General features: G+C 32.1%; 1 protein-coding gene across 1 annotated transcript in view; it reads right to left on the reverse strand.

Annotated features, from left to right (window-relative positions):
* Nucleotides 1–13,808: 13,808 nt before the first annotated feature.
* Nucleotides 13,809–27,947, reverse strand: part of LOC142317930 (uncharacterized) — a 51,256-nt gene continuing 37,117 nt past the window's right edge. The window contains exons 7-9 of the mRNA XM_075354469.1: nucleotides 22,530–22,598; nucleotides 17,639–17,728; nucleotides 13,809–14,097 (exon numbers count right to left, since the gene is read on the reverse strand). Coding sequence (XP_075210584.1) covers nucleotides 14,038–14,097; nucleotides 17,639–17,728; nucleotides 22,530–22,598 — 219 coding nt within the window. The 3' untranslated portion in view covers nucleotides 13,809–14,037. The remainder of the gene's footprint in view (nucleotides 14,098–17,638; nucleotides 17,729–22,529; nucleotides 22,599–27,947) is intronic.

Below are 27,947 nucleotides of genomic sequence, written 5' to 3' on the forward strand. Positions count from 1 at the left end.
CATCCGGTGGTCCCAAGTTCGAAACCCGCTCAGGCATGGTATTTTTAATTCGCTACAAAATTATATTTCCATACTTCTAAATACCGTACACGCTTTAAAAGCTTTCTGTAGTGAATTAATTTAAGCAAAAAACTAATTTTACATATTTGCAAGCGTAATAAATTATTATTACTATAATTGTTTAACTTAGCTACAACTTAAAAGACATCATGAATAATTTATTTAAAAAAAAACTTAATTTCTGATTTTTTGCAATTATTTTAGAAAGTTACTCCTGCGTGTGCTTAAACTTGTATTAAAATTGCTGTGAAATATTTTTCAATAAAGACAAATTAACGCAAGACGTCTCATTTTACAGGGAATTTAATCATTTTTAAGTGTATTTGTAATAATTTACATATAAATTGCTGATTGAACTCGATATAGCAAATTAAAAAAGAAAAGTTTTTTGAGGTTAAATAAGTTGTGAATTCATCTTGCACGATTTTTCTACCAAAACGTTGCAAAAGGTTCGTGTATATTTGTTAATAGCATGCATTTTTATTATTTTTTAATGTATTTTCCTCTCTCCCCAGAGCCGGGTCCGCAGCCAAGCATAAACTCAGCTCCAGGGGGTGCCATCGCCTCAAGCTACCTCAACGGGACCCCTCACCGGGATTCCGGTTTTCCCGCTGTGCCTCTAATGAGGAACCCCCAAAGGGATCCCCCACCGGGACTACGGTCATCATTCTCTCCTCGAAGGTGCTGTGAAGGAGTTCCCGGTCAATCATTGATGGTGGGAACCCCGGAGCTTCAAACTCCTCCTGGACGGGGTTGTCCCCCACAGACACCCAATAGCGCTAAGCAGATGCCGCATATTATGGCGCAGGTGAAGTCGATCCCAGCCCCCCAGGTGCATACTCATGCAAACTGCAGAAAAGAAATCGAGCCTCCCGCCGGCAGTCCTTCCACAGGTGACCAGCCTCACCGCAGGTAAAGCAATGCCCACTACGGTCTGGCCCAGTACAACAATTGGCTCTACGGCCCGGCTTCCAGCAGCGGAAAGAAAGGTCATCAACCGAACGCCTCATGACTCTGCAAGCCACCCCATCCAATACGGACACATCCGTCGACCAATTATTTCTCTGCCAGGATACAGCGACCACCTGCGTTTCACCATAACCCAGTCGCATGGACGGAACGTCTATCAACACTGACTCCCCGTAACCTTTCGAAGTTTTGTCACGAACTCATCCTCAGTAGTTAGAACATCCATGTCCTTGACAAGGACGTGAAACCTCCTGCCACCCCTCCCTGTCAGGACCGTAGTGGTGACCTCAACCTTGCCGGAAATATCCTTACTAATTCGTTCAGCCGAACCATTTTCGGCCCGCACCCGCATATGAAGGTCCTCTCCGTGCCCCTTACGTGCATAGTGGATCACTTCACCTGGCGACGCAGCTTCTTTCACTGAGCGGTGGAGATCGGCGTAGGTTTTCCCCTCTACTTTAACCACCACTGTCGTAGTCGGCGGGCCTACCGGTCGTTTCCTGACGATACCATTTGGCGTTGATACCAACAGGTGCACAAGATAACTTTCCCTAACCCGTCGATCGAAGTTCGCGACTGAACGACGCAAAGTTTGGTCGACTGTCCCGAAGGTACTGAGAAGCACACCGCCCTACTGTGACCATCCTTCATAACTCGGGGATACGACCGACAGACAATGGATGCCACTTCCTGGTCCCTGGCTGCCGTTAAATTAAAAAAATATACAAAGTTAAAAATTAAAACTATTTACAACAATTTCTGTTTCATAGCAACCGTTCAAAAAGTACGATTAAAAAATAAACATTCATATTCATTATACAATTTTGAAGGTAGAATATATGAGGACATAATTTGGAGAAATATTGAAAATAAACACAATTAGTTAACAGTGGATAGAGGTTTATAATTATTTTATATTTTGGATACACGGACATAATCTAAGGTAAATTTGAAAATATAGTTGTCTATAAATTTACAAAAGAATTTTATCTTTGACATGATTGTCTTTATATTTTTATTTAAATTTATTAAATATAATATTTATATATATATATATATATATATTAAAATTTTATTACAATTCCCATAATTTTAGTTTAAAAAGTTTTCTTTAGATATTTTAAGTTGTTTTTAAGGCTTCAACGAAATATTTCTTTCTTTAAATAAATGCTATTCCAGGAATACAAACCAGTTACATACACTAACTACTAATTCTAACTCCTCCTTCCCCAAATAAAACTTCCGGGGGCTGCTGATTAGCTGGCTCAGATTCCCGCTGTTAAATATTTTACGATACATTACATAAACAATAATAATTACTAAAATTAAATACGATAATAAAATTCAGAGAGATACTTGATTGTAACAATCGTTTGTTTTCTAACAGATGACAAATTATTCAAATTTCTTTTATCTAAACTTAATGTTTTTATGTTTACAGAAAATTCTGTGTTGAGCCTCACAAAATTTAATTCATTATTATCCAAAAATGTTGGATGCTTGCAACTTGTATAATGTAGAGGGTTATTTCTATATTTAATTTTGCTATTAAGACTAAGGTGTATTCCTTGGAGAGTTTTTGTTATCGTTTCCTTATAATTTAAAATTTTATTTTTTTCCTTTTGCTGCGGTATCGCCAAAAAATATTGCATCTCTGGTATTCGTTTAATAAAATTGTCATTAACTTCTAAAGAAACATTTACAATTATTTGTATTACTAGATTGAATAAAAGGTTTTCACAATTTATTTCTTGATGCGATATTATTTCAAACGAACATAAATATTTAGAGTACATTTTATCGCCACATTTACTATCTAAACCTATATTTTTTTTATTTTTCCAATTTAGATTTTTGTCGTAAAAAATTTCTACTTTTGGTATTGTCATGTATTGTGATAGTCGGAATAGAAATCATTTTATACAAATTACAATCTAATTGTTCTACGATTGGCAACTAAAGAAAATACGCTACCACAGAATTAATCTTACAAGTAACTTTTACTAAACTTTCGAATTCTCTATTTTCTTATCTTGGTTCCAATGTCAGTTGATTAACGTAATGTGGAAACCTTTTCTATTTTGTTAAATAACTTTCTAATATCGCTATGTTGCAGCATTCCTAATTTAAAAAATATCATAGATTTTCTCAATATCTTGAACTAAACTTAAAATAATATTATACAAAATATTTATCTCGTTAAAGAAATCTCTTCATTTTTCTAATTTAAAAAAAAATCTTTATTATTTTTATTCATTATTAACAACTTGCTGCGTAATTTCTTAAAATTATCTTCATTTATATTAACTATTTTATGAAACCCGTTTATAATATTTGTACTAACAGAGTACTGTTCATTAATCTGATTTACAATACCTTCTTGTTTATATTTTATTTTGTTCTAACAATTTCTCCTATTTATCTCCATCATGTGCATCCAAATTACTAGTAAATAATTTAACACCTGAACCGAGCCCCTTAACAGATCCTCTTTTATTTTTTACTTTATTACTTAGACTACTTTTTTCTAACTTTTCATTTATTAATATTTTCGTTTAATTAATAAATTTAAAATAATTACTTACATCTCTAGAATTATGACTATTATCAGTCAAAAAGTTTTCATTTTTACTTAGATTATACGATCCTATAATTATGATTATTAAAACGATTCGAATAAATAATTTATCTAAACTATAATAATGAGTAAATGTATAATAAGAGGCTAAAAATTTGTCAGAACCTAATTCTACCGGGACTATTTCCAAATTAATAGTTTTTTATTTTAGGTACTCCAGGATGAATTCCTTTTAGGAACAGGAAGGATTGCAGCAAAATATAAAGGATTGGTTTCTGTAGTGAAGGAAGGTTTTTTCTTTTATATCTGTTTAATCTTTCGAGGTCATTTAATTTTTGACAAATGTATTTTACTTTTTGTATTATGTCTGCTTCTATTTTGCTGTTTTTCATTGTTTATTTACTGAACTGACTTTTTATCGTATTTATTTTTTGTTTTACTTTATGGACAGTCTTCATCTGGTGGTATTTCCAGTAAACCTTCTTTATTATTTCTTCAATTTTTACTTTTGATTTTTCATTAGTTTCCTTTATATGTTCATATATTTTTTTTACCTTTCTCTTTATTAACATAATCGTTTATTACCTTACTATATATCTGCTTTTATAATGAATTTGGGTTAATATGCCTATAAGAAAATTCAAATGGTGTTAATTTTTGATAATGGAATGAAGTAATTTTGATAATATGTACCTGATAACTTAATAGTCTTCTTTTTAAATTCTGGTTGGTTATTAAAAAGTCTTAGTTTTTCCTACATAATTATTTTTCTTATAATCCTTCGTTCCAGATATCAAAAATTTATTTATACATCTTATTAATTGGAATATTGGAAACTTAAAATATTCGGTGAAAACCGGTGCAGATCTTTCGTAAAAATCATTTTCAAAATACAAACTATATTTTATACAGGATTAGGAACTAAATATTTTTCTATATAATTAATTACGCAAAAAAATTATTTTTGGATATTTCCACTGTTAATCTAGTTTTATTATTATCAAACGATTTTTGTATTTTAATTTTATGAGGGTTATTTTGTATCAATTTTAATGTTCCTTGATTTTTTCCAAAATTGAGTGGTTCATCAATTAATTATTGGTATTTTCACACAGGAGTTACCTTCGTACACATTGTCTGGTCCGTATCTTCCTTGACTTGACGTTATTCTTCTGACTATCTTCAATCGGTTGAATTTCTCCGTGATTTTCGCCGTCATCTACATTTACAATCATCGACTGGTCATCTACACACAGTTCTGGAAAATATAAACTATCAGTTCATTAATAATTTTATCTTTTTCATCTGTATCTACTAGCACGGTTTCAACATTTTTGTTTTTTTTTCATTTTTATTTAATTGTATTCTTAATAAATCCGCATTTTTATTTTTATTTCCTTTTTTGTAAACTATTTTGTGGTCAAATTCTTCTAATTTTAATCGTCACTTTAAAAGTTTGGAGCTTGGTTCCTTAATAGAAAGAAGCCATTGATATTTATGATCGATGAATATTTAATCTTTTCTTCCGTAAAGAAACGGAGGAAAATATTTCGTCGCTTAAACTACGGTAATTCCTTTTCTATTGTGGAATAATTTATTTCAGTATCGCTGAGGGTCCGACTTGCATATGCGATGGGTAGATATGTGCCGTCATTATGGCTTAATTAACAGTTCCGATAGCAAAATTGCTGGCATCTATGGTGAGTTTAATAAAATACATTGTAGTATCGGCTCATTTAACAAAATATTTTTACACATTTCAAAACATTTTACATAATTTGCGTTCTCAATATAGTTTTCGCGTTCTTTTTTAAACATTTAGTATGTGATTTTGTTATAGTAATCGTCGATAAATTTATGTTTTCGTTCCGCGACTAATCTTACTCCTTTTATTATTAGCATAATATTTATTATTGGTACACAATTGTGGTTACTTAACGATTCTGCTAAAATCGGTTTAATATATATTAATTTTTTGTATACTAACGTGGTAATTTTTATTGTACAGTAGGCTACGTGGTCCTTGATCGTAATTATACGTTGTGGTATTTTAAGTCCATTGATATTTCTATAAGACAATACGACTTCACGGTTTTTTACGTTTCCTATGAAACCTAATATTTCGCTTCGTGCGTACCTGCATTATGGAAATTATTTTTTTTAACAGATGTGCTCTGTTTACATTTCTTCAATTGTATTAAAATAATATATAGGCACAAACTATACTTCAAGTTAATTTCTTATTTACAGAATCTAAACCGATTTTCATTTCCTTCAAATCATAGTCCTAATAGCAAATCAAAATTTTTATGAAAATCAAATAAAAATATTTATTAATTACTTATTTATAAAGTTATTTTTATAATAATTATAATTCTATATTATCGGTTAATTCTTAATAATGATATTAGAGTAAAACATGCTTCTTTCGACATACCATGGCCGTGGTTACTTCGAAAAGGTCTTTACCTAGACACTTTGAAGCCAATAAATTTCTTAAAAAAGATCTGATACTTCCAGTTTTGATTAATATCCTATATCTACCTCGTGCTTCGATGTTATGACAGTATTAATTTCCGAATGTAAATTTATAATTGAAAAACAGTTCCCGAGTTCATTTACTCTAAAATAAATGATCGGTTTCAAATTCTTCTACTGTTTTATTATTTTTTAAACTAATTTTATTTTATATATCGAGATTATCTATTTCTCTTGAAAGGTCAGCATATTGTTCCGCTGTGTGATGCAGCATTGTTCGTGCCTTACTAATATTATTTCCTGGCATTTGATATAATTTTTGGGTATTGAATTTTTCGAAAGGTAATTTGATTTGAATAAAATGTTGCAGGATTCGGTATCGGTTACATCTAAAATTATTTTGGTTTTTGATTGGAGCATATGAAGCGCTAGCACCGAAAGGACTTCAGCGGACGGTCTGAAGAGGAATTACGTCGGGGGCACGGGTTTTAAAGGCTAGGTCGGGTCCGACCTAGCTTCTCGCGGTCGGACCCAGAAATGGGTTTGAGAACGCTGATACAAACGGATATGGAATGCTAATCACAAATCCGTTCACAAAACTTGGAACTTAGACCCGTCATTAAAAATAAATCTTTAAATAAACCCGATTACAGAATCATACAGCAGCAAGGGACACTGTCCAGTCTCTGCGATTCGAAGGGGGAATTTGTGAAACTACAACCACTTTTGCATTTCATTCCATTGAAGATCTCCTACCGACTGCGTCAGTTAAGTTGTTTCTTAGCGATGAATATAAAAAAAATTATTTTATTATACATGTAAAATAATTATTTCACATATAGATATTCTTTCTATGTTATATTGGATATACCTTATACCAAATACAAGACTCTTGTATTTGGAAGGAATATCTAGGTATAAACTACGTTAGATGTACAAGATAACAGAGTACGTTTTAAACAACTGAATAAAATAATGTACTTCAACATATTATTTCTTAGAATTACTACTAATCCAGGAAAACACCAGTAATAATGCTTGCATTTGTTAAATAATATATTCTAATGTACACGTGAGTGTGTTTTATGTGCTTAAAAATATATTTTATGCATAATTGTATGCTTTAAAATTAATGTGAAAATTATTCAAATTAGCGGTTAGTTGTTTTTCACAAACATTTAACATTTAACATTTAACAAACGTTAAATTATTATTGAGAATCAAGTTATGCAGTATTTTTGTGTTTGTTGCACTATAAACTGTACCTAAATTTCTCCAATTGAAACTGAATTTAAAAAAGTGAAATTCTATTTGGAGTTCTTTGTTTTGAAAAAATACCGTGTCTCTCCACTCATTCAGAATACACCGATATGATTTTTGCGTACGGCTTTTGCGATGGAGATACTGCAGCTGCGGTGGAAGAATACTAACGTAGGAATCGTGGACGAATATTTCCAAACGGTAAAGTATTTTTGTAGAATTTTTAATCTTCGTGAAAATAACAGTTTCCAATGCACATGTTTCATCTGAACGTCAACAGGTGCTAGAACCGGCAAACTAACAGCTTAATCCTACTAAAAGCACGTGAAGAATTTCTACACGACTCAATATTCTACAAAATACCGTATAAAGGACATTACACTATAACGAATATCATCCTTAATGTTCAGAAAGTTCAACATCTCCTCTTGGTGACCGTACCAGACGACTGCAGTTTTGTCATCGGGTTAACAATAATTACCAGTTAATTCCATTCATTCTATTTTTGGACGAAGCTACTTTTACTCATAATGGCATAAAAAACACAAGGAATACTTATCGTTGGTCTGAAAAAACCCACATGCTGTAATCGAATTAAACTTTCAGAACATATTTTCGGTGAACGTTTGGTGTGGCACGATCGAAAACCAATTAATACTAAAACGACCCTTTTATACTCAAATCAGAAGATAAATTATCCGGAATTTTTAAAAAATTTCGTATAGCGCTAGAAAATTTTCCATCGGTGAAAGGTGAATGTACTATCGACTTCATTGATCACCAATAAAACATTTCACGAATGAAGTAAGACATTTGTTAGATGAAAAATTTACTGTTAAATGAATTTGACGTAGAGGGCCGGTAAATTGGCCACCTAGATCAGTGGACCTTACTCTCTTAGGTTATTGTTTATGGGGCTGATTATATGTTAGGTATGGAGGCAAAAGGTAGGCACAGGCAATGAACTGACCGCTCGCATTCTCAATGCCGCTGCCCTCATCAAGGCGGTTGAGGGCGCCCTCATCGATTACTAGTTGGCGATAGAGAATGTAAGGAATCGCGTTGAAAAGTGCATCGATGTCAGTGGTGGAATCTTCGAACATTTATTGTTAATTAATGCAGTAATAAACCACGATATGTATTTTTTTAAAAGAACAGTAGATTAAAAGTATTTTAATTTTTCGAAGGTCTAAATTTATTGTACAAAAAACGGCTGTTTTTAATTTTTAGATTCATTTTGCTGCTAACATTTTTCTGCTAAGTTTTGTTTTTGATAACAAAAGTTACTTTTTTTTTTCACAGGTTTTATTACAACAGTTTTCTTAGAACTGAATTCTCTACAAGTCTTGGTGACAAAATTTACTCATTAAACAAAGGTGGAATTAAACCAAAAAAAGTGTGTTTCGTCACCAAATGTTCGTTTTACGTTGGATGTGAAAACTACACGAAATACATTTCTTGGACCTGCTGTTTTAGTCGATTTTTTTTGAGAACGCCGAAAAATTCATTCAGTTTGACTACATTGGTCATGTTATATTTGCAAAACCATATTATTTATTATATATTCTTTCTCATTTGTTAATATATATTTTCAATATGTAGATAATATTAATAGATGAAATGGTAAAATATTACACCAAAACCTTGTCATATAACAATTGGTTGTTAGCGTTTGAATTCTTAAAACTTGGTATCTCGTGATATATTGAAAAGTTAAATAAAGGAATTAATATTATTTACTTATTTAATTTTTTCGTGTAATAAATTGATATTCACAATATATTTTTAAAAACAATAATAAATTATTTTCGTAACTTTTTTCGAACGATAATTATATACATATGTGTAATAAAATCTAAGATGCAGTATGAATACTTAAAATACCATCGACTCTTTTATATCCTAAACGTAATATAAAATTGAAATAAAATATATGATAAAATTTTTGTTCCTATGATAACGGAATATTAAGTTTAATGTATTTTTATGTTTTATTTTCAGGGAGTTATATCAACAGAGGGGAAACGCCGGAGAAAAGAATTCAGCGAGTTCTATCATCCCAACCCCCGTAGGGGAAGACGCCCACCTTGAGACGATTCCGGTCGCCACCACACCCGTTCATAGCCCTGATGGGCTTTAACACGGGAGTCATCTTATAGACCATCAACTGATTACACCTCACAGTAATAAGCCAGGCCTCGGTTCGGATGCCACCGATTTAAATGCCTCGGTAGAAATTTACATCGGTGATTCTTTAACTCAGCTTTTGCCTTCGCTGCAGACCCCATCCGGACATCTTGAATGTCCTACATCGTTGCGCACTAATTTAGCTGAACGAGTTCATAGAAGCACGAAGCAGGAAACACCATAGAAGACGTTGAGATCAGCGGAGAGGAAACGTCGCAAAAGGAAGTGGAGAGTCGTTGGTATGGAGACATTACACATCCGACGGGCGCCAGGAGAGTAGATGGGTGGGGGTCTTGAGTAGAATTGAGGCCTTGAGTGAGGGAAGCGGCTCATCCAAAGTGTGCTAGATGTGCTGTAGGGAGAGGGGAACGCTGCCGAACGGGATGGAGGTTCGTTGGGATGAGGAATGTACACATCCGACGGGCGCCAGGAGGGCCGCTGGGTGGAAGGGCGTTGGGTGTTGTATCGGTCGGGGCGTGTTAGTTGGGATATCGGTCGGGGCACGTTGGGTGGGGGAAGCGGCTCATCCAAAGTGTGCTAGATGTGCTGTAGGGAGAAGGGAACGCTGCCGAACGGGATGGAGGTTCGTTGGGATGATGGTTGTACACATCCGACGGGTGCCAGTAGGGCCGCTGGGTGGAAGGGCGTTAAATGTGGTATCGGTCGAGGCGCGTTAGGTGGGGTATTGATCTGAATGCCGATTGGAGACGAAACTGTCTATTCAAGGTCACTATACTCAGCCTACGGGGATCTCAAAATTCATCGTAATTAACACTTATTTGCAATGAATATATTTATTTATGTATTACATCTAAACTTTCCGATTATCTTTACTATTGAATATATGTTTCAGTTTCATCTCTTAAAAAATTATTTCTATTAAATATGTTGGTACAACTTCAAAACCTCACAACATGATTCCTAATTTTACCAAAATCACTTCTTTTAATTTTTTCAAGTGCTAATGGTACTCTATATGTGTGAATTGGGAAATGATGGAAAAAGCCTAACAGCTGTAAAAAGTAGTCTGCTGTAATGTAGAATAATAATAATCATTGGTAAGTGAATTGTCTGTCATAAAGTACTTTGCAAAAAAATAAAATAAATAAATATTTGGCAAATTTTTTTTTATTTTCTTCAATTAAAACAGATTTGTTTTTTAAATATCTACTTTTAAATATAAAGTCAAATCAGTCTCCATTAATTTATGCGTATCACGTAGAATATCATTAGTGCCTGAAAAACTATAACAAGTGATTTTGGAAAACTTAATGATACTAATGTACCATTTTTCATGAACATGTTATTATAGGAAAAATATAAATTAAAAGCTAAATTAAGCGCTTTAGTTTCCATTTTCGATATCGTTATGTATCTCCATCTACATGTGTAAATAATAATTTCACATCGGGTATGAAAAATTACTTCTATATCATATTCAGTATCATCATATCTAGTTTATAACTAAAAGAAATAGACTTCAGAAATGAATATTAAAATAAATTTATTAGAAAATTCAATTAACCGTATTACAATATAATATTAATTGTTATAAAAATATTACTTAAAATATTAGTGTTATTAATAATTCATGTAATTGTGTAATAGTTTACAATTTTTTTTATGTAATATCAGAACTTTGTTTTCAAGTTTTGAATATTCAAATGCTAACAAACAATTGTTATGTCAGTAGTGTTTTGGTGTAATATTTTCCGTTTACAACTTTTATAAATATCTTTATTCATATTTATATTGATGTAGATGTAATATTTCTATATCAACTTTCATATATATTAGCAATTTTCGTTGCAAATAGGAAAGACTTTTGGTTAGGTTATTTATTTATTAACTCAGTGTCAAATAAAGGGCTGGCAGGAGTAGGTTTTGTAATGAACAAAAAGATAAAGAAGAGAACAGATTATTTCAAAAAGCTTAGCAATTGAATCACTGTAATCAGGATAAAATCAAAACCTAAGCCAACAATGATTATTAGCATCTATATGCCTACAAGTACCCGTAATAGTATAATAGAGTAGTGTGTATATGAAGAAATTGACGAATCAATTAAACACATAGAAGGAAATGAAAATTTAATAATACTTGGAGATTGGAAGACAAGCATTGGAAAAGGCAAGGAATTAAAATATTATGGGTGAATATGGGCTGCGCAAAAGGAATAAAGGGGACCGAATCATTCAGTTTTGTACAAATTATAATTTACTTCGTGCACCACACCAAGTTTAAAAATCATAATAGAAGAGTAACCACTCTTGGAAAAAGCCGGGCGATACTACAAGGTATCAGGTAGATTAAATCATGGTTAAGCAAAAATTTAGAAAGAAACTCATTGACTTACAAAGTATATACAGGAGCAGACATTGATAGCAACCATAATTTAGTTATAATGAAATGTAGATTGGGGTTTAAAATCCTACAGAAAAGATTTCAAATGAATTGCTGAAATTTAGAGAAGCTTGAGGAGAGGAGGTAAAAATATTTTTGAGGACATCACAAGAGGTCTGAGTAAAAAAGATGAAGTAGAAAAGATAAAGAATGGGAGAATATTAAAAAGGAAATTCTTAAATCAACAAAAACAAACCTAGGGGGATGATTGCAGCTGATGATTAACATAGAAAGTATAAGAATGCTAGTGATGGTGGTAAAAGGAACTATTGACAGTTAAGAAATATTATAAACAGGATGTGCAAATTATTGAAAGAATGGAACGGTGTTCAGAAGCGGAAAAAGAAATGATCATTGGTAAAATAGACAGAGCATACAGGAAAATAAAGGAGAATTTTTGGTACATAAATTGTGTTAAATAAAGATAGTAAATCGATTTATTATACGAAAGGAAAAGTTAATATGTGGGCGGAATATAATGAAGAGTTTTATGGAGGAAATGAATTAGAAACTGCTGTTATAGAGGAAGAAGAGGAAGTTGAAGAGGATGAAAAGAGAGTTGCAGTACTGAGATATGAATTTAATAGAGCATTAAAACATTTAAATGGAAGAAAGGCTCCTTGGATAAACTGGATGCTGCAGAATTACTGCACAATGTATATTGTGCAGTAGTATACTGCACAAGCGATAAGTATATTATAGTCATACAAACTGGTGTGCAATATTTACGAAGAAGGAAGTTTCATCAGACTTCAAAAAGTGTGTTACTGTCATGATACCAAAGAAAGCAGGAGCAGAAAAGTGTGAAGAATACAGAAAAATTATCTTAACTACTCATAAATCAAAAATCTGAACTAGAATTCTGTACAGAATAATTGAGAGGAGAGTGGAAGGAGAAGACCAATTTGGTTTCAGCAAAAGTATAGGGACAAGGAAGCAATTGTTGTGCTCAGATTAATAGTAGAAGGAAGATTAAAGAAAAACAAACCGACATTCATGGCACACATAGACTTAGAAAAAGCATTTGACAATGTAGACTGGAATAAAATGTTAGCATTTTCAAAAGTTTAGGGTTCAAGTATAGTGATAGAACAAATGCTAACACTTATAGGAACCAAAATGCAACAGTAATAATCAAAGAGCATAAGAAAGAAGCAATAATAAAAAAGGGAGTCTGACAAAGATGTTCCCTATCCCCACTAATTTTTAACCTTTACATAAAACTAGCTGTTAATGATGTTAAAGAACAATTTAGATTCAGAGTAACAGTACAACGTGAAAAGATAAAAATGCTAATATTTACAGTAACAATTTGTTGGTGATATATTAATTTTAGTCGAGACAGAAAAGATTTTGAAGAAACAATGAATGGCATGGAGTATAGTAGAAATAAAGTAGATGGACCACTGAATATAAAAATAAGATGAGAAAAGGCTATGGAGGTAGAATTTTGTTTTTTGGGAATTAGAATTATAAAATGCAGAATAGCACGGGTGAAATGAGCTTTCAGTCAGAAATACAGTGTGCTTTCATAAAAAATTAATTTAATTGTCAGGAAACCATTTTTGAGAATATGCTTAGGTACTTTATATGAAAGCGAATGTAGCTTTATATATGGAAGTGAAACTTGGAAGATGGGAGTACCTGAGAAGAGAAGATTAGAAGTTTTTAAAATGTGATGCTTTAGGAGAATGTTAAAAATCAGGTGGTTGGATAAAGTAACAAATGAAACGTTATTGCAGCAAATTGATGAAGGAATAAGCATTTGTAAAAAATATAGCTAAAAGAAGACAGACTTAATATGCCACATCTTACGGCATTCTGGAATAGTTGCTTTGATATTGGAGGGACAGGTAGATGGGAAAAATTGTGCAGACAGGTAACATTTGTTATATGTAAAATAAATTGTTAGGGATGTAGGTGGTATACCAAAGTGAAATGGCTGATACTAGGTAGGGAATCTTCGAGAGATGCATCAAACCAGTCAAATGATTGAGGACAAAAATTTTTTATTTTTCATCTACCTTTCTTCATCTTTCTTATTTAAAAAAACACTTTTTCACTAAATAGAAAAGGCCGCTTCATTTTACATAATTATTTCCTTAGTTACCATGATCTAATTGCAAAAGGAGTATAGTGTAATTCACAACATCATCCACTACCTGAAAATCAAAGAAACATTACAACAATTTCCACTTTCTTCCATAATAAGATTTTTTTATGAAACGTAAAAATTTGTATTTCTATACAAAACTATAAAATATAAATTTATGGAACATATAAAAATTACACTTGGATTTTTATCGCTAATAAAACAAAGCTGCTTGTTATCACATAACTGTATCGAGAAAATACCTTTCTATATGTAGTAATACAAGTCTGAGAGGTTATGTTTTACATTATTTTTCATTAATTCTGAGTAAAAGATATTATAGAAAAAATTTTTAAATATTATTGAATTGTTTCAAAACGCATAGCGATAGAATCATTGTAATAAGGATAAAATCAAAACCTAAACCGACAACAATTGTTAACGTTTATATGCCTGCAAGCGCCCATGATGATGATGAGGTAGAGTGTGTATACGAAGAGATTGATGAAGCAATTAAACACGTAAAAGGAGATGAAAATTTAATAATAGTTGGAGATTGGAATGCAAGCATTGGAAAAGGCAAGGAAGGAAATATAGTGGGTGAATACGGGCTGGGCAAAAGGAATGAAAGAGGGGACCGACTTATAGAGTTTTGCACGAAGTATAATTTAGTAATTGCCAACACCCAATTTAAAAATCATAATAGAAGAATATACACTTGGAAAAAGCCAGGCGATACTGGAAGGTATCAGATAGATTATATCATGGTTAAGCAAAGATTTAGAAATCAACTCGTTGACTGCAAAACTTACCCTGGAGCAGACATTGATAGCGACCATAATTTGGTGATAATGAAATGTAGATTGGGGTTTAAAAACCTGAAGAAAAGTTGTCAGATGAATCGGTGGAATTTAGAGAAGCTTGAGGAAGAGGAGGTAAAGAAGATTTTTGAGGAGGACATCGCAAGAGGTCTGAGTAAAAAAGATATGGTAGAAAATGTAGAAGAAGAATGGGAGAATGTTAAAAAGGAAATTCTTAAATCAGCAGAAGCAAACTTAGGCGGAATAAAGAGAACTGGTAGAAAACCTTGGGTTTCAGACGATATATTGCAGCTGATGGATGAACGTAGAAAATATAAGAATGCTAATGATGAAGAAAGTAAAAAGAACTATCGGCAATTAAGAAATGCTATAAATAGGAAATGCAAACTGGCGAAAGAAGAGTGGATTAAAGAAAAGTGTTCAGAAGTGGAAAGAGAAATGAACATTGGTAAAATTGACGGAGCATACAGGAAAGTTAAGGAAAATTTTGGGGTACATAAATTAAAATCTAATAATGTGTTAAACAAAGATGGTATACCAATATATAATACGAAAGGTAAAGTCGATAGATGGGTGGAATATATTGAAGAGTTATACGGAGGAAATGAATTAGAAAATGGTGTTATAGAGGAAGAAGAAGAAGTTGAGGAGGATGAAATGGGAGAAACAATACTGAGATCTGAATTTAAGAGAGCATTAAAAGATTTAAATGGCAGAAAGGCTCCTGGAATAGACGGAATACCTGTAGAATTACTGCGCAGTGCAGGTGAGGAAGCGATTGATAGATTATACAAACTGGTGTGTAATATTTATGAAAAAGGGGAATTTCCGTCAGACTTCAAAAAAAGTGTTATAGTTATGATACCAAAGAAAGCAGGGGCAGATAAATGTGAAGAATACAGAACAATTAGTTTAACTAGTCATGCATCAAAAATCTTAACTAGAATTTTATACAGAAGAATTGAGAGGAGAGTGGAAGAAGTGTTAGGAGAAGACCAATTTGGTTTCAGGAAAAGTATAGGGACAAGGGAAGCAATTTTAGGCCTCAGATTAATAGTAGAAGGAAGATTAAAGAAAAACAAACCAACATACTTGGCGTTTATAGACCTAGAAAAGGCTTTCGATAACGTAGATTGGAATAAAATGTTCAGCATTTTTAAAAAATTAGGGTTCAAATACAGAGATAGAAGAACAATTGCTAACATGTACAGGAACCAAACAGCAACAATAACAATTGAAGAACATAAGAAAGAAGCCCTAATAAGAAAGGGAGTCCGACAAGGATGTTCCCTATCTCCGTTACTTTTTAATCTTTACATGGAACTAGCAGTTAATGATGTTAAAGAACAATTTAGATTCGGAGTAACAGTACAAGGTGAAAAGATAAAGATGCTACGATTTGCTGATGATATAGTAATTCTAGCCGAGAGTAAAAAGGATTTAGAAGAAACAATGAACGGCATAGATGAAGTCCTACGCAAGAACTATCGCATGAAAATAAACAAGAACAAAACAAAAGTAATGAAATGTAGTAGAAATAACAAAGATGGACCACTGAATGTGAAAATAGGAGGAGAAAAGATTATGGAGGTAGAAGAATTTTGTTATTTGGGAAGTAAAATTACTAAAGATGGACGAAGCAGGAGCGATATAAAATGCCGAATAGCACAAGCTAAACGAGCCTTCAGTAAGAAATATAATTTGTTTACATCAAAAATTAATTTAAATCTCAGGAAAAGATTTTTGAAAGTGTATGTTTGGAGTGTCGCTTTATATGGAAGTGAAACTTGGACAATCGGAGTATCTGAGAAGAAAATATTAGAAGCTTTTGAAATGTGGTGCTATAGGAGAATGTTAAAAATCAGATGGGTGGATAAAGTGACAAATGAAGAGGTATTGCGGCAAATAGATGAAGAAAGAAGCATTTGGAAGAATATAGTTAAAAGAAGAGACAGACTTATAGGCCACATACTAAGGCATCCTGGAATAGTCGCTTTAATATTGGAAGGACAGGTAGAAGGGAAAAATTGTGTAGGCAGGCCACGTTTGGAGTATGTAAAACAAATTGTTGGGGATGTAGGATGTAGAGGGTATACTGAAATGAAACGACTAGCACTAGATAGGGAATCTTGGAGAGCTGCATCAAACCAGTCAAATGACTGAAGACAAAAAAAAAAAAAAAAAATTGAATTGTTGAAGGGAATTTAAATTACTTTATTATAATAAGGGAATAAGTTAATCGCTTAATTAAAACTAAATCGGGTCCACAAATTTCTACCCTAAATTCAGAGTTTGAGTTAAGGTAAAACTAAATTTTAGGTTAAAAAATGAGTAGTAATAATTAAGTAAATATAGGTTAAAAGTTAAGGTAAAATCTAAAAAAATAAATTTTAAATAAAAATATCTGAATTCGATTAATTATTAAATACGCTGGAAAATTTATTTATAATTGTCTTACCCTCACGATTGCATTTAAAAAACAACGAAGTCCCAACACAAATTAAGTATATTAAAAGTCAATTTTCACCTTTGATTTTCAAAAAAACCTATTAATGGCGTAAATTTTATTTAAAGCATATGCACATACTGCATACACATGCTGCATGTCCACGAACATAAATATTCAAGTATAACATTAGATTAATCTAATAATACATGTTTATCGTTTATTTTAATAAAAACTTAATAATAAACATTAAAAACAATAAGGTAAACATAGCCGTATTTTAAACATTGTTGAAATTCTTAGATATTTTTAATGGCGGATTAAATTAACGGTTAGTTAATTACCTTGATTATAACGGCATTATTTACGACAAAGCCAAAGCTACCGCAAACATTAAACGGTGTAGTATGAAGTTGATCGATCAATAAATATATCTGTAACAAAGTATAACATAAGTATTAGTTCCTAACTCCGTTCATCGATTTCACATATACACACCCTTTCGCTCTTTTTCTTTCTTACCCCAAGTAGTATTATTACAAGTATGTGTATACCGATTGTGTTTAGGTAAAATGACTTGACCCACATAAAAGAAAATTTTTCAGAAGAGAAATTTTTTTGTTTTTTTTTTAATTTATAGAATACTTACTTCTATTAGTATCGTTGTTGTATTTACACTATTGCATTTTTACCATATATGTTGTCAGTAAAATTTAAAAAATAAACCTGAAATATGAGGGTTAAGCTGCCTTACCTGAATGAATAATTCTCAGTGGGTTACTAAGCAGTAACCCTTGGAAAATTCAACACATTTCATGGACAGACAATAAAAATATTATTTTTAAAATACAGTTCATGAACACAAATTAACATCGATTAGCCCGCTTAGATAGTTATAATAAAAAATAGTTTAATAAATAGTTATTTACGTTACATTTTTTTATCACATCACTAGAAACACTATCATCTTCTTCATCGTGTCTATCGATGTATCTGGTGCAACTTACTGATGCGGTAACTTCTGATACTTCCGGTAGTATTGGTGATGATTAATTCCTTTATTACAAAGCACCGACAAATCTTTACGCTTAACAGCAGGAATAGGAAGCCTCTCGTTGTATAAACGTTTGGGACCTAAGGATTTAGGGCGATATCTTGGTGCCCGAATCTTTACTGTACGTTACTGATCTGTGTCGCTAAAATATCTTTTAATTTTTAAAACATCTTCATTTTTAAAAAAAAGTAACGTTTGTAATATTTCTAAATGTAATTTTAGTCCCGTCTTCGTATTTATTAGTTGAATAAGGAAATATCTCTTGGACAGACTTCCAGTCTTTGAATTCTTTGTGATTCACTGTTGTCACTTTATAAGGATGAGTGAGGGTTTCTTGAGTAACCGATGATTGTCGGCCGTTCAGATGGTTGCCAAATCAGATTCTTGTTTACTTTGGACTCAATACGTATACCGACTGAGTCACAGGCGTGTACGTGTGTCCGGGTAACAGATAATTAATTGAAATCTGTTGTATAAAATTAGATGATTGTAGAAATGTATAAAGCATTGAGATTACTTTTCGATTTTTGTTTTGTCTCAGACAAATGACACGATATACGGCTACATTGTTAAAATTACCTTCTGCATGTTCTCATTTCAACCTCTATGCCGGTTGCACACATCCCAAAGGTAACAATGTCCGTTTTTTATTCCACTTTCATAAAAAGTCCGATTATAAATAGGATACTTTCGACCATAGTAAAGCAACATGTTATCACCATGGGGGGAGTTTAAAACCTTCTGCAAATCAAATGATACACACAGAAATTATCCTTCATTACTTGGTCCTGATCCTTTTGTAATAAATTCTTACAGTACATCTTTTCAACGATACGGTTATTTTACCCGTCACTGTTAGGCCATCTCATGATAATTTATTTTTGTAACTTCGATACAGAACGCATTTGTCTTTTTTGGTGCATGAATCCCTATGTTGAATTCATTTCTAAAAATATCCTTGTATATTTTTTTTTTGGAAACACGGTACACATTTGTTAAATTTTTGAACTCCGTAGGTAAATATATTTTTTGTAAACTAGCACGGCTGTAATGTGATTTAACAGTATTTTCTCCCAAAAAAACTTATAATCCTTTCTTTGCTTAAAATTGAGTTTTATTAGGACGGCTCTTACATCCACTTTCATCCTGCTTAGGAGTATTAATTTCTATGTAAAATAAAAAAGTAACGGGGATAGGAAACATCCTTGTTGGACTCCCTTTTTTACTACGGCTTTTTTCTTATGTTCTTCAATTATTACTGTTGCTGTTTGCTTCCTATAAATGGTAGCAATTGTTCATCTATCTTTGCATTTGAACCCTAATTTTTTTAAAATACTAAACATACTATTCCAGTCTACGATATCGAATGCCTTTTTCTAGGTCTACAAATGCCCAGTATGTTGGTTTGTTTTTCTTTAATCTTTCTTCTACTATTAATCTGAGCGCTAAAATTGCTTCCCTTGTCCCTGTACGTTTCCGGAAACCAAATTGGCCTCCTCCTAACACTTCTATTCTCCTCTAGATTCTTCTGTACAGAATTCTAGTTAAGATTATTTAAGCATGGCTAATTAAGTTAATTGTTCTGTATTCTTTACATTTATCTGCTTCTGCTTTCTTTGGTGTCATGACTATAACACTCTTTTTGAAGTCTGCGGAACTTCCCCTTTTTCGTAAATATTACACACCAGTTTGTTTAATATATCAATCGCTTCCTCACCTGTATTGCACAGTAATTCTGCAGGTATTCCGTCAATTCCAGGAGCCTTTCTGCCATTCAAATCTTTTAATTTTCTCAAATTCAGATCTCAGTATTGTTTCTTCCCTTTCATCCTCTTCGACTTCCTCTTCTTCCTCTATAATACCATTTTCTAATTCATTTTCTCCGTATAACTCTTCACCATATTCCACCCACCTATAGATCTTTCCTTTTGTATTATAAATCGGTGTACCATTTTTGTTTAACAAATTATGAGATTTTAATTTATGTACGCCAAAATCTCCCTTAACTTTTCTGTATGCTCGGTCTATTTTACAAAAGTTCATTTCTCTTTCCACTTCTGAACACTTCATTAATCCACTCTTCTTTCGCTAGTTTGCACTTTCTTCTTATAGTATTTCTTAATTGTCGATAGTTCCTTTTACTTTCTTCATCACTAGCGTTTTTATATTTTCTACGTTCATCCATCAGCGTAATATATCGTCTGAAATCCAAGGTTTTCTACCAGCTCTCTTTGTTACGCGTAAGTTCGCTTCTGCTTATTTAGTAATTTCCTTTTTAACACTCTCCCATTCTTCTTCTACATTTTCTACCTTATCTTTTTTACTCAAACCTCTTGCGATGTCCTCCTCAAAATCTTCTTTACTGCCTCTTCCTCAAGATTTTCTAAATTCAACTGATTCATCTGACACCTTTTCTTCAGGATTTTAAACCCCAATCTACGTTTCATTATCATTAAATTATGATCGCCATCAATGTCTGCTCCAGGGTAAGCTTTGCAGTCAACGAGTTGATTTCTAAATCTTTGCTTAACCATGATATAATCTATCTGATCCCTTGTGATATAACCTGACTTTTTCATGTGTATATTCTTCTATTATGATTTTTAAACTGGGTGTGGTGCAATTATTAAATTATACTTCGTGCAAAACTGAATGAGTCGGTCCCCTCCTTTATTCCTTTTGCCCAGCCCATATTTACCCTCAATATTTTCATTCCTTGCATTTTCCATTGCTTGTATTCCAATCTCCAAGTATTATTAAATTTTCATTTCCTTTTATGTGTTTAATTGCTTCGTCAATTTCTTCATATATATAATACTCATCATTATGGGCACTTGTAGGCATGTAGATGTTAATAATCATTGTCGGCTTAGGTTTTGATTTTATCGTGATTACAATGATTCTATTGCTAAGCTTTGTGAAATCCTCTGCTCTCTTTTCTATCTTTTTGTTCATTACGAAACCTACTCCTGCCTGACCATTATTTGAAGCCGAATTAATAATTCTAAAATCACCGGACCAAAAGTCGTTTCCTCTTCCTACCGAACCTCGCTAATTGCTACTATATCTATATTTATCCTATACATTTCTCTCTTTAAATTTTCTAATCTATCAACATTTTTTAGACCTCTAACATTCCACGCTCCGACACGTAGAAAGTTATTTTTGATTTTCTGGTGACCACTTCCTTACTAGTCCCCACCCAAAGATCTGAACGGGGAACTAGTTTACCTCCGGAATATTTTACCAAGGAAAGCGCCTCCATCTTTGTTGTATGAAAATGCAAAGAGCTACATTTTTTTGGAAAAAAAAGCAGCTATAGTTTACCATTGCTTTCAGCTGCGCAGTACTCAGAAGACTGAGTGATGTTGATATGGCCGTTTAAGTTTTCCTGACCTACGCTCTTAACACCTATTGAAAGAACTGCTGCCCTCTTTCAGGAATTCTAAGGCATTCACAGTCACGAACGATGTTGTCAAATCTGTACTAGGTGCGGGGTTCGCGCTTTCGGTTAGTTAGTTTGAGGGAATCATGTTAGATTGGATGTGAAGATGTCCGTTTGAGGTCTATGTAAAGGCAAAATTTGATATGTATTTACTGATGCAAATGTCTGCCGAGGCATTTACATCGGTTGCATCCCGACCGAGGTCTGGCTGATGACTGTGAGATGTAATCAGTTAGGGTCTAAAGACGACCTTCGGTAAAGGCCGTCAGGGCTTGGAACGGAGGGAGTGGTGTGGCGACCGGTAACCTCACAAGATGAGTGCTTCCCCCTACGGGGTTGGGATGCCCTCTTTCAGGAATCATTCCTTAGTGTGGCTCTCAACAGATACCTCTCTGATAGGGTTACACATTTGGTACAACTAGGGAGGAAACCTCGGTAAAGTGACTTAACCTACAATAAAATGGTTTTTAATTAGTTACCTAACATCAGCTGTCTAATTATGGGGTATGCAAAATTGTTTGTAGATTAAAAACCATTTTGCGTGGATAGATTATTCAAATCGGTTGGTTAATCAAATGTATTTTTTGCATTTATATTTTAAATAAGATCAACGCGGCTTAAATATCTTTACTAGAAATGAATGTGATATGGCATTTGTGAGAATGAATGTAAAATTGCCAAATATAAAACAATGAGGGTTAAATCACTTTATCTAAACACCTCGTTATATCAGTACCTCATTAAATAAGTCTTCATCCATAAATGCTGTGTTCAATTTCAGTAAATCTTTTATCATTTCTCGAACCTTAAAACAGAAAAACAAAAGAAAATGTTAAATAAAATTTGACACGTTTTAGTATATTTTAATTTGTACTGCGGTATTATGCTACGATAATATTTGCTTGAATAATCAGCGATAGATTTTGTATAATAAGTCAAAGAAATATTTCTATAACAAAATAGAAATAATATCGATAAAAACTGGTAAAATAAGTTATGAATACAAATGAAAAGAAAAGACTAAAATTAAATTATCTTATTAAGTTTTACTTTTAGTTTTTGTAATCGGAAGTAAACAAATTTCTGTAGATATTTCTCAAACTGCTATTCATTTCTTTTTCCATCCGACTTTTGACTCTTGTGGAAGTAACTCGATGAATTCTAGCGAAGTAATGAATTACCATAATAGTGTTCAGGAGTTCAATTCCATCAGAAGGCAAAACTAATCTGAGGTAGCTAGGTTGAATTCTGTTAAACGTATTTTAGTCTGTTTGTTAAGCCGGAAAATGTATACTGTGTAATGTAATTTCTATTGTAAGATAAATGCTTCAGGTGGATGTATTTGTATATTTCAGGCTTACGGATGGGTATCTTAATATAACTCTGTAAAATTCATATATATTTTTATCATAAATTATAATGTAATTTACTGGTTAAATACGTATTCTCAATAAGCAATTATATATATATATATATATATATATATATATATTCGGTCTTACAGGTCAAAAAGCAGTGGTCAGAATTGGATATGGTGTACGGAGTGAATATCAGGATTGAATGTGACTCATCTTTCTTAATAGTCACGTTAATCATTGTTTATTATTCTGCTGAATGGCTGTGTAATTTTCAGTAAAATCTTGAGACTCGTGTCACATCCCATACAAGCACGGGATTGATAGAGAATCTCTATTGAAACATCCTTCGCCTGTATTAACAATACTGGAATTATTCCCGATCGTAAAGGTTATATAATTTGGGTGTGACGTTAGCAGATAGCTTCAGACTGTTACCTACAGACGGCAGATGACTTTTAGTTAGAAAAAAATTGCTATCGGTTTACGATTAAAGGATTCATATTTTATAACAATACTTCATAACAAAATTCTAGTAATTCTGTAAAACTAAACGAGTCGTTAGGTGAATTATCGGCATAATTCATGAAAATTTTGTTACTCTAAAATTTGGACGGCAGGAGGTACATCGGAAAGCAAAACGTTATCAATACTTACCTAAATATTGGCATATTCAGTTTTTTAAGAACATAATAGTTTACTTATATTCATCATTATGGTAATGCAATTATTATGTCGTATCACTTATTGACAAATCAAAATTAATTAAAGCTACTTAATGGTAAGAACAATCATTAGTCTAAGGGGTGATTCAGTGAATCGTGAAATTAATTTCAATTAGTTTCAATGAAATTGGTTTCAATTTACCTTGAAATAAAAATTTTCATTATTTTGTCACGGCATTCAGTCACCACGTGTTTTAAAAATATAGGTCCGATACGAAAAATTATCCCGACTGTTATCTTATAAGATCTCTTACAGCAAATCAGCTTGCACAAATCACGGTTTATAAGTCGTAATTTGTAATGTATTTCTATTTAGCTATTTATTTAAAGCAAAGTGTCCTGACCGATAGATTGACTCATTCTCAAACTATTCAAGCTAGGTAGGCGAATTTTTGAGTGCGTATTGTTATTATAACTTAGGCGTTTATAAATGAAGAGTTCTGGAAAAATCACAATATAAAGGATAGAAAAGGGGAGGAATTTGAAAATGAATTTTCTAAAACGAGTTATGTTTTCTACAAAACATAAGGTTTATGTTACTCGGCTTTTTTTTTCTTTTAGTCGATCAGTAATTCTTAATTTAAATTCTTTAAAAACAGTATTGAATATTCCCAAAAAAACACAACTTTGAAGAAACGAAAAATAAAAGTATTTACTTTTGGAACAGATTTAAAATACGAGAAAAAATGTGGGCTATAACTCATAAAATTGAAATGTAATTTACATAGGAATTACTTAATAGATAATTTACAAAATATATTAACGTCTATAAATTTATTAATCTCCATCTTATCAGGATGAAGCTTGAACTTAAAAAGGTAATCTGAAAAAATATTTTAAAATCAATTCGGCTTAAACTTACAAAAAACTAGCAAAATATTTCTTTGAATAACAGAAAGTTAAGCACAAAGAATGAAAGCGACAAAATCTCGGAATGCACATTTTTAATAGAATAACTCTGTTTTGCACGGCTGAAAAAAAGAATGCTTACCAATTTATGCGGTCTATCCACCAATATAATGAAAAAAAAAATAACACAGTCCATAATACGCTATCCAAGATGATGAAACAAATACGTTACTTTCATTTACGAATATACACGAAAAATAACTTTGTACCGACAAGTAAATTACATTCATAATATTTTTGTAAAACAAATAAGGACCGTATATGTTGTTAAGTGCTTCGTAACACTTGTGTAAATCGTATTGTAAAAGTCGTATTTTTTCAATGTATTTTGTAGGCGTATCATTTTTAAACGATTCATTCTTGATGTTTTTTTACAAATCGCTTAATTAACTTGTTTAGAACTTTTAACCGATTATAGACTGAAAAAATAACGGAAGTAACGAACACAAAGTTCACGTGGTCTGGAAAATATGAGCTTAAACCAAGTAGTAACCAAAAAATGTACAAAAAAAAATTATTTAACCCGCCGGTAATTAAATCGATTAGACGATCTTTAATACCCAAAGGAATTATCGATAGACCAAACGCAAGGAAAACGTATTTATAATAACGTTTTCCTAAATAAGGATATATATTTTTCGATTCGAAACTTTTTAACAAATTTTTATCATATTTATCAAAGTTGATAAAAATTTTATGAATATCTTTATAGACCACAAAAAGGATTATTTGTTTAAATAATGTTTCGATAAAGCTGAAAATTGCGAAGGGTGAAATCCTATTTCGTTTGTTATCGTTTTTGTCCGAAAACGTTTGAAAAAGAAACAAAGCAGAAAAATCAAGAGCAATTATTAATGAACACGTGTAAACAAATTGTTTACTTCTCCAATCGCAAGTAAAATAACCGAGTTCAGATGTTGTTTCCTTTAACGGAAGCAGACCGATAAATTTAAATGTTTTAAAAAGAAATTTAATCGAATCATAAAATCTCGGAATTTCTTTGTTTTTTTGTTTTTTTAACACTACAGTTCTTCATATTAGGTTTATTCTTCCTTAGGTGAAAACGATTTAAGACATTCACTTCCTAAAGGTGTTAATCGTACTGGTTACATCGTAATGGGATTTCTCCTGTAATATTGTTGTACAGAACAGTAATTTAAAGAATATATTATTCATATCATTTAGTCTTTTCTGTTAAATGTCTCCGATATCAATTCTTATTGGTAAGGAAACGAAATTATAGTTTTCAATATCATTTATTTAAAATCACTTATATAAATTGTATTTTTTGTAATAAAAATTGATATACCTAACACATATATTCTTATTCAATTGAAAGATTATTTACCCGAGTGAGAAACCGATAAATTGCTGAATTGTGTTGTAATATTTATCGGAAATTATTATTCGTTTTAGAGGCCAGTATATAAATAAATGACTTGTTATTGTTACCATCTATTATTTATTTTCCATGTAAGTATACGATTTATTCACAAAATTATTGGAATAATAAAATTTCTAAGATTGGAGAGATAATAGCTATTTTATACCGGGCAAACAATTTAATAAACGTTTCTACATGTCTTAAGTAAATACAATTTTCAGTTTTCTTTTCGCTTTTTTAGATTAAATTAAAATATGTATTGAAAATTCAAAATCGAGGAAAACATTAGAACGCATTAAATCTGTTATTTATTAGGCTAAGAATTTTATTTACAGAAATTATATTTTCGTAATTTTACCCTTGAGACAATTTTTTATTTGAATTTATTTTTTTTATTACAGGGAAACATGAAATAGACCAATGCGATTTGACACGTTTAATAATTTGATAGTATTTTCCTTCCGTTTGATGTTAGGTACAAATGAATGCTGAAAGTAGATGCTTACGCTAGTACAAATTTTACGTAAAAAAAATAGCTCAAAGATTTTTCAAGGATAACGACATGTAACAATACCGTTACGTTATATTTCTGTAAATTAATTGAAATATCAAAAAAAAATCTATTTTGAATAAGAAGGAAGATACAAAATCAAGGAATTTTAAAAATAATTACGCTTTGTAAAATAATTCCCTAAAATATCCGTAGGTAAAAGAAATATGTAATTAAACAATGTAATGTTCACATTGTTCTTTTACAACTCGTGGTTAACATACAGAAACCATTAAAAAACTTAAAACTCAATGTTTTTAAGGAAACTGAATCTTTGCATCCTGCTCCATCTGCATAAGAAAAACGAAACATTAAAAATTCCAAATCTGAGTCTTCGTTATGTTGGCAAACAGAAGTCAATAAACATCGTATGTGTCAAAAGCCTCAGTCGTGTTACACACGTCTAGACCTCTCATAACACAACCCACCGGGTTGGTCTAGTGGTGAACGCGTCTTCCCAAATCAGCTGATTTGGAAGCCGAGAGTTCCAGCGTTCAAGCCCTAGTAAAGCCAGTTATTTTTACATGGATTTGAAAGCTAGATCATGGATACCGGTGTTCTTTGGTGGTTGGGTTTTCAATTAACCACACATCTCAGGATTGGTCGAACTGACAAATGTACAAGACTACACTTAATTTACACTCATACATATCATCCTCTGAAGTATTATCTAAAAACGGTAGTTACCGGAGGCGGAAAAAGAAGAGAGAAGAGACCTCTCATAACAAGATATTATATTACATTATACAGATCACTTTTTCATAAATAACTATGTAAATCTGACCCGAATAATGTAGTGGTTTTTATTCTGATCAGTATAATAATATACTACCCACCGGGTTGGTCTAGTGGTTAACGCGTCTTCCCAAATCAGCTGATTTGGAAGTCGAGAGTTACAGCGTTCAAGTCCTAATAAAGCCCGATATTTTTACACGGATTTGAATACTAGATCGTGGATACCGGTGTTCTTTGGTGGTTGGGATTCAATTAACCACACATCTCAGGAATGGTCGAACTGAGAATTTACAAGACTACACTTCATTTACACTCATACATATCATTCTCATTCATCCTCTGAAAAATTATCTAAACGGTAGTTACCGGAGGCTAAACAGGAAAAAGAAAGCAGTATAATATACAAAATAATTCACAATTCAGAATCCATTATTGAAAATTATTTTGAGCGCAAATTAATCTTTACGTTTTACATGATGCTGATAAATCAAGATTT

This window comes from Lycorma delicatula, chromosome 1 (genome assembly GCF_047948215.1).
Source record: "Lycorma delicatula isolate Av1 chromosome 1, ASM4794821v1, whole genome shotgun sequence".
NCBI lineage: Eukaryota > Metazoa > Arthropoda > Insecta > Hemiptera > Fulgoridae > Lycorma > Lycorma delicatula.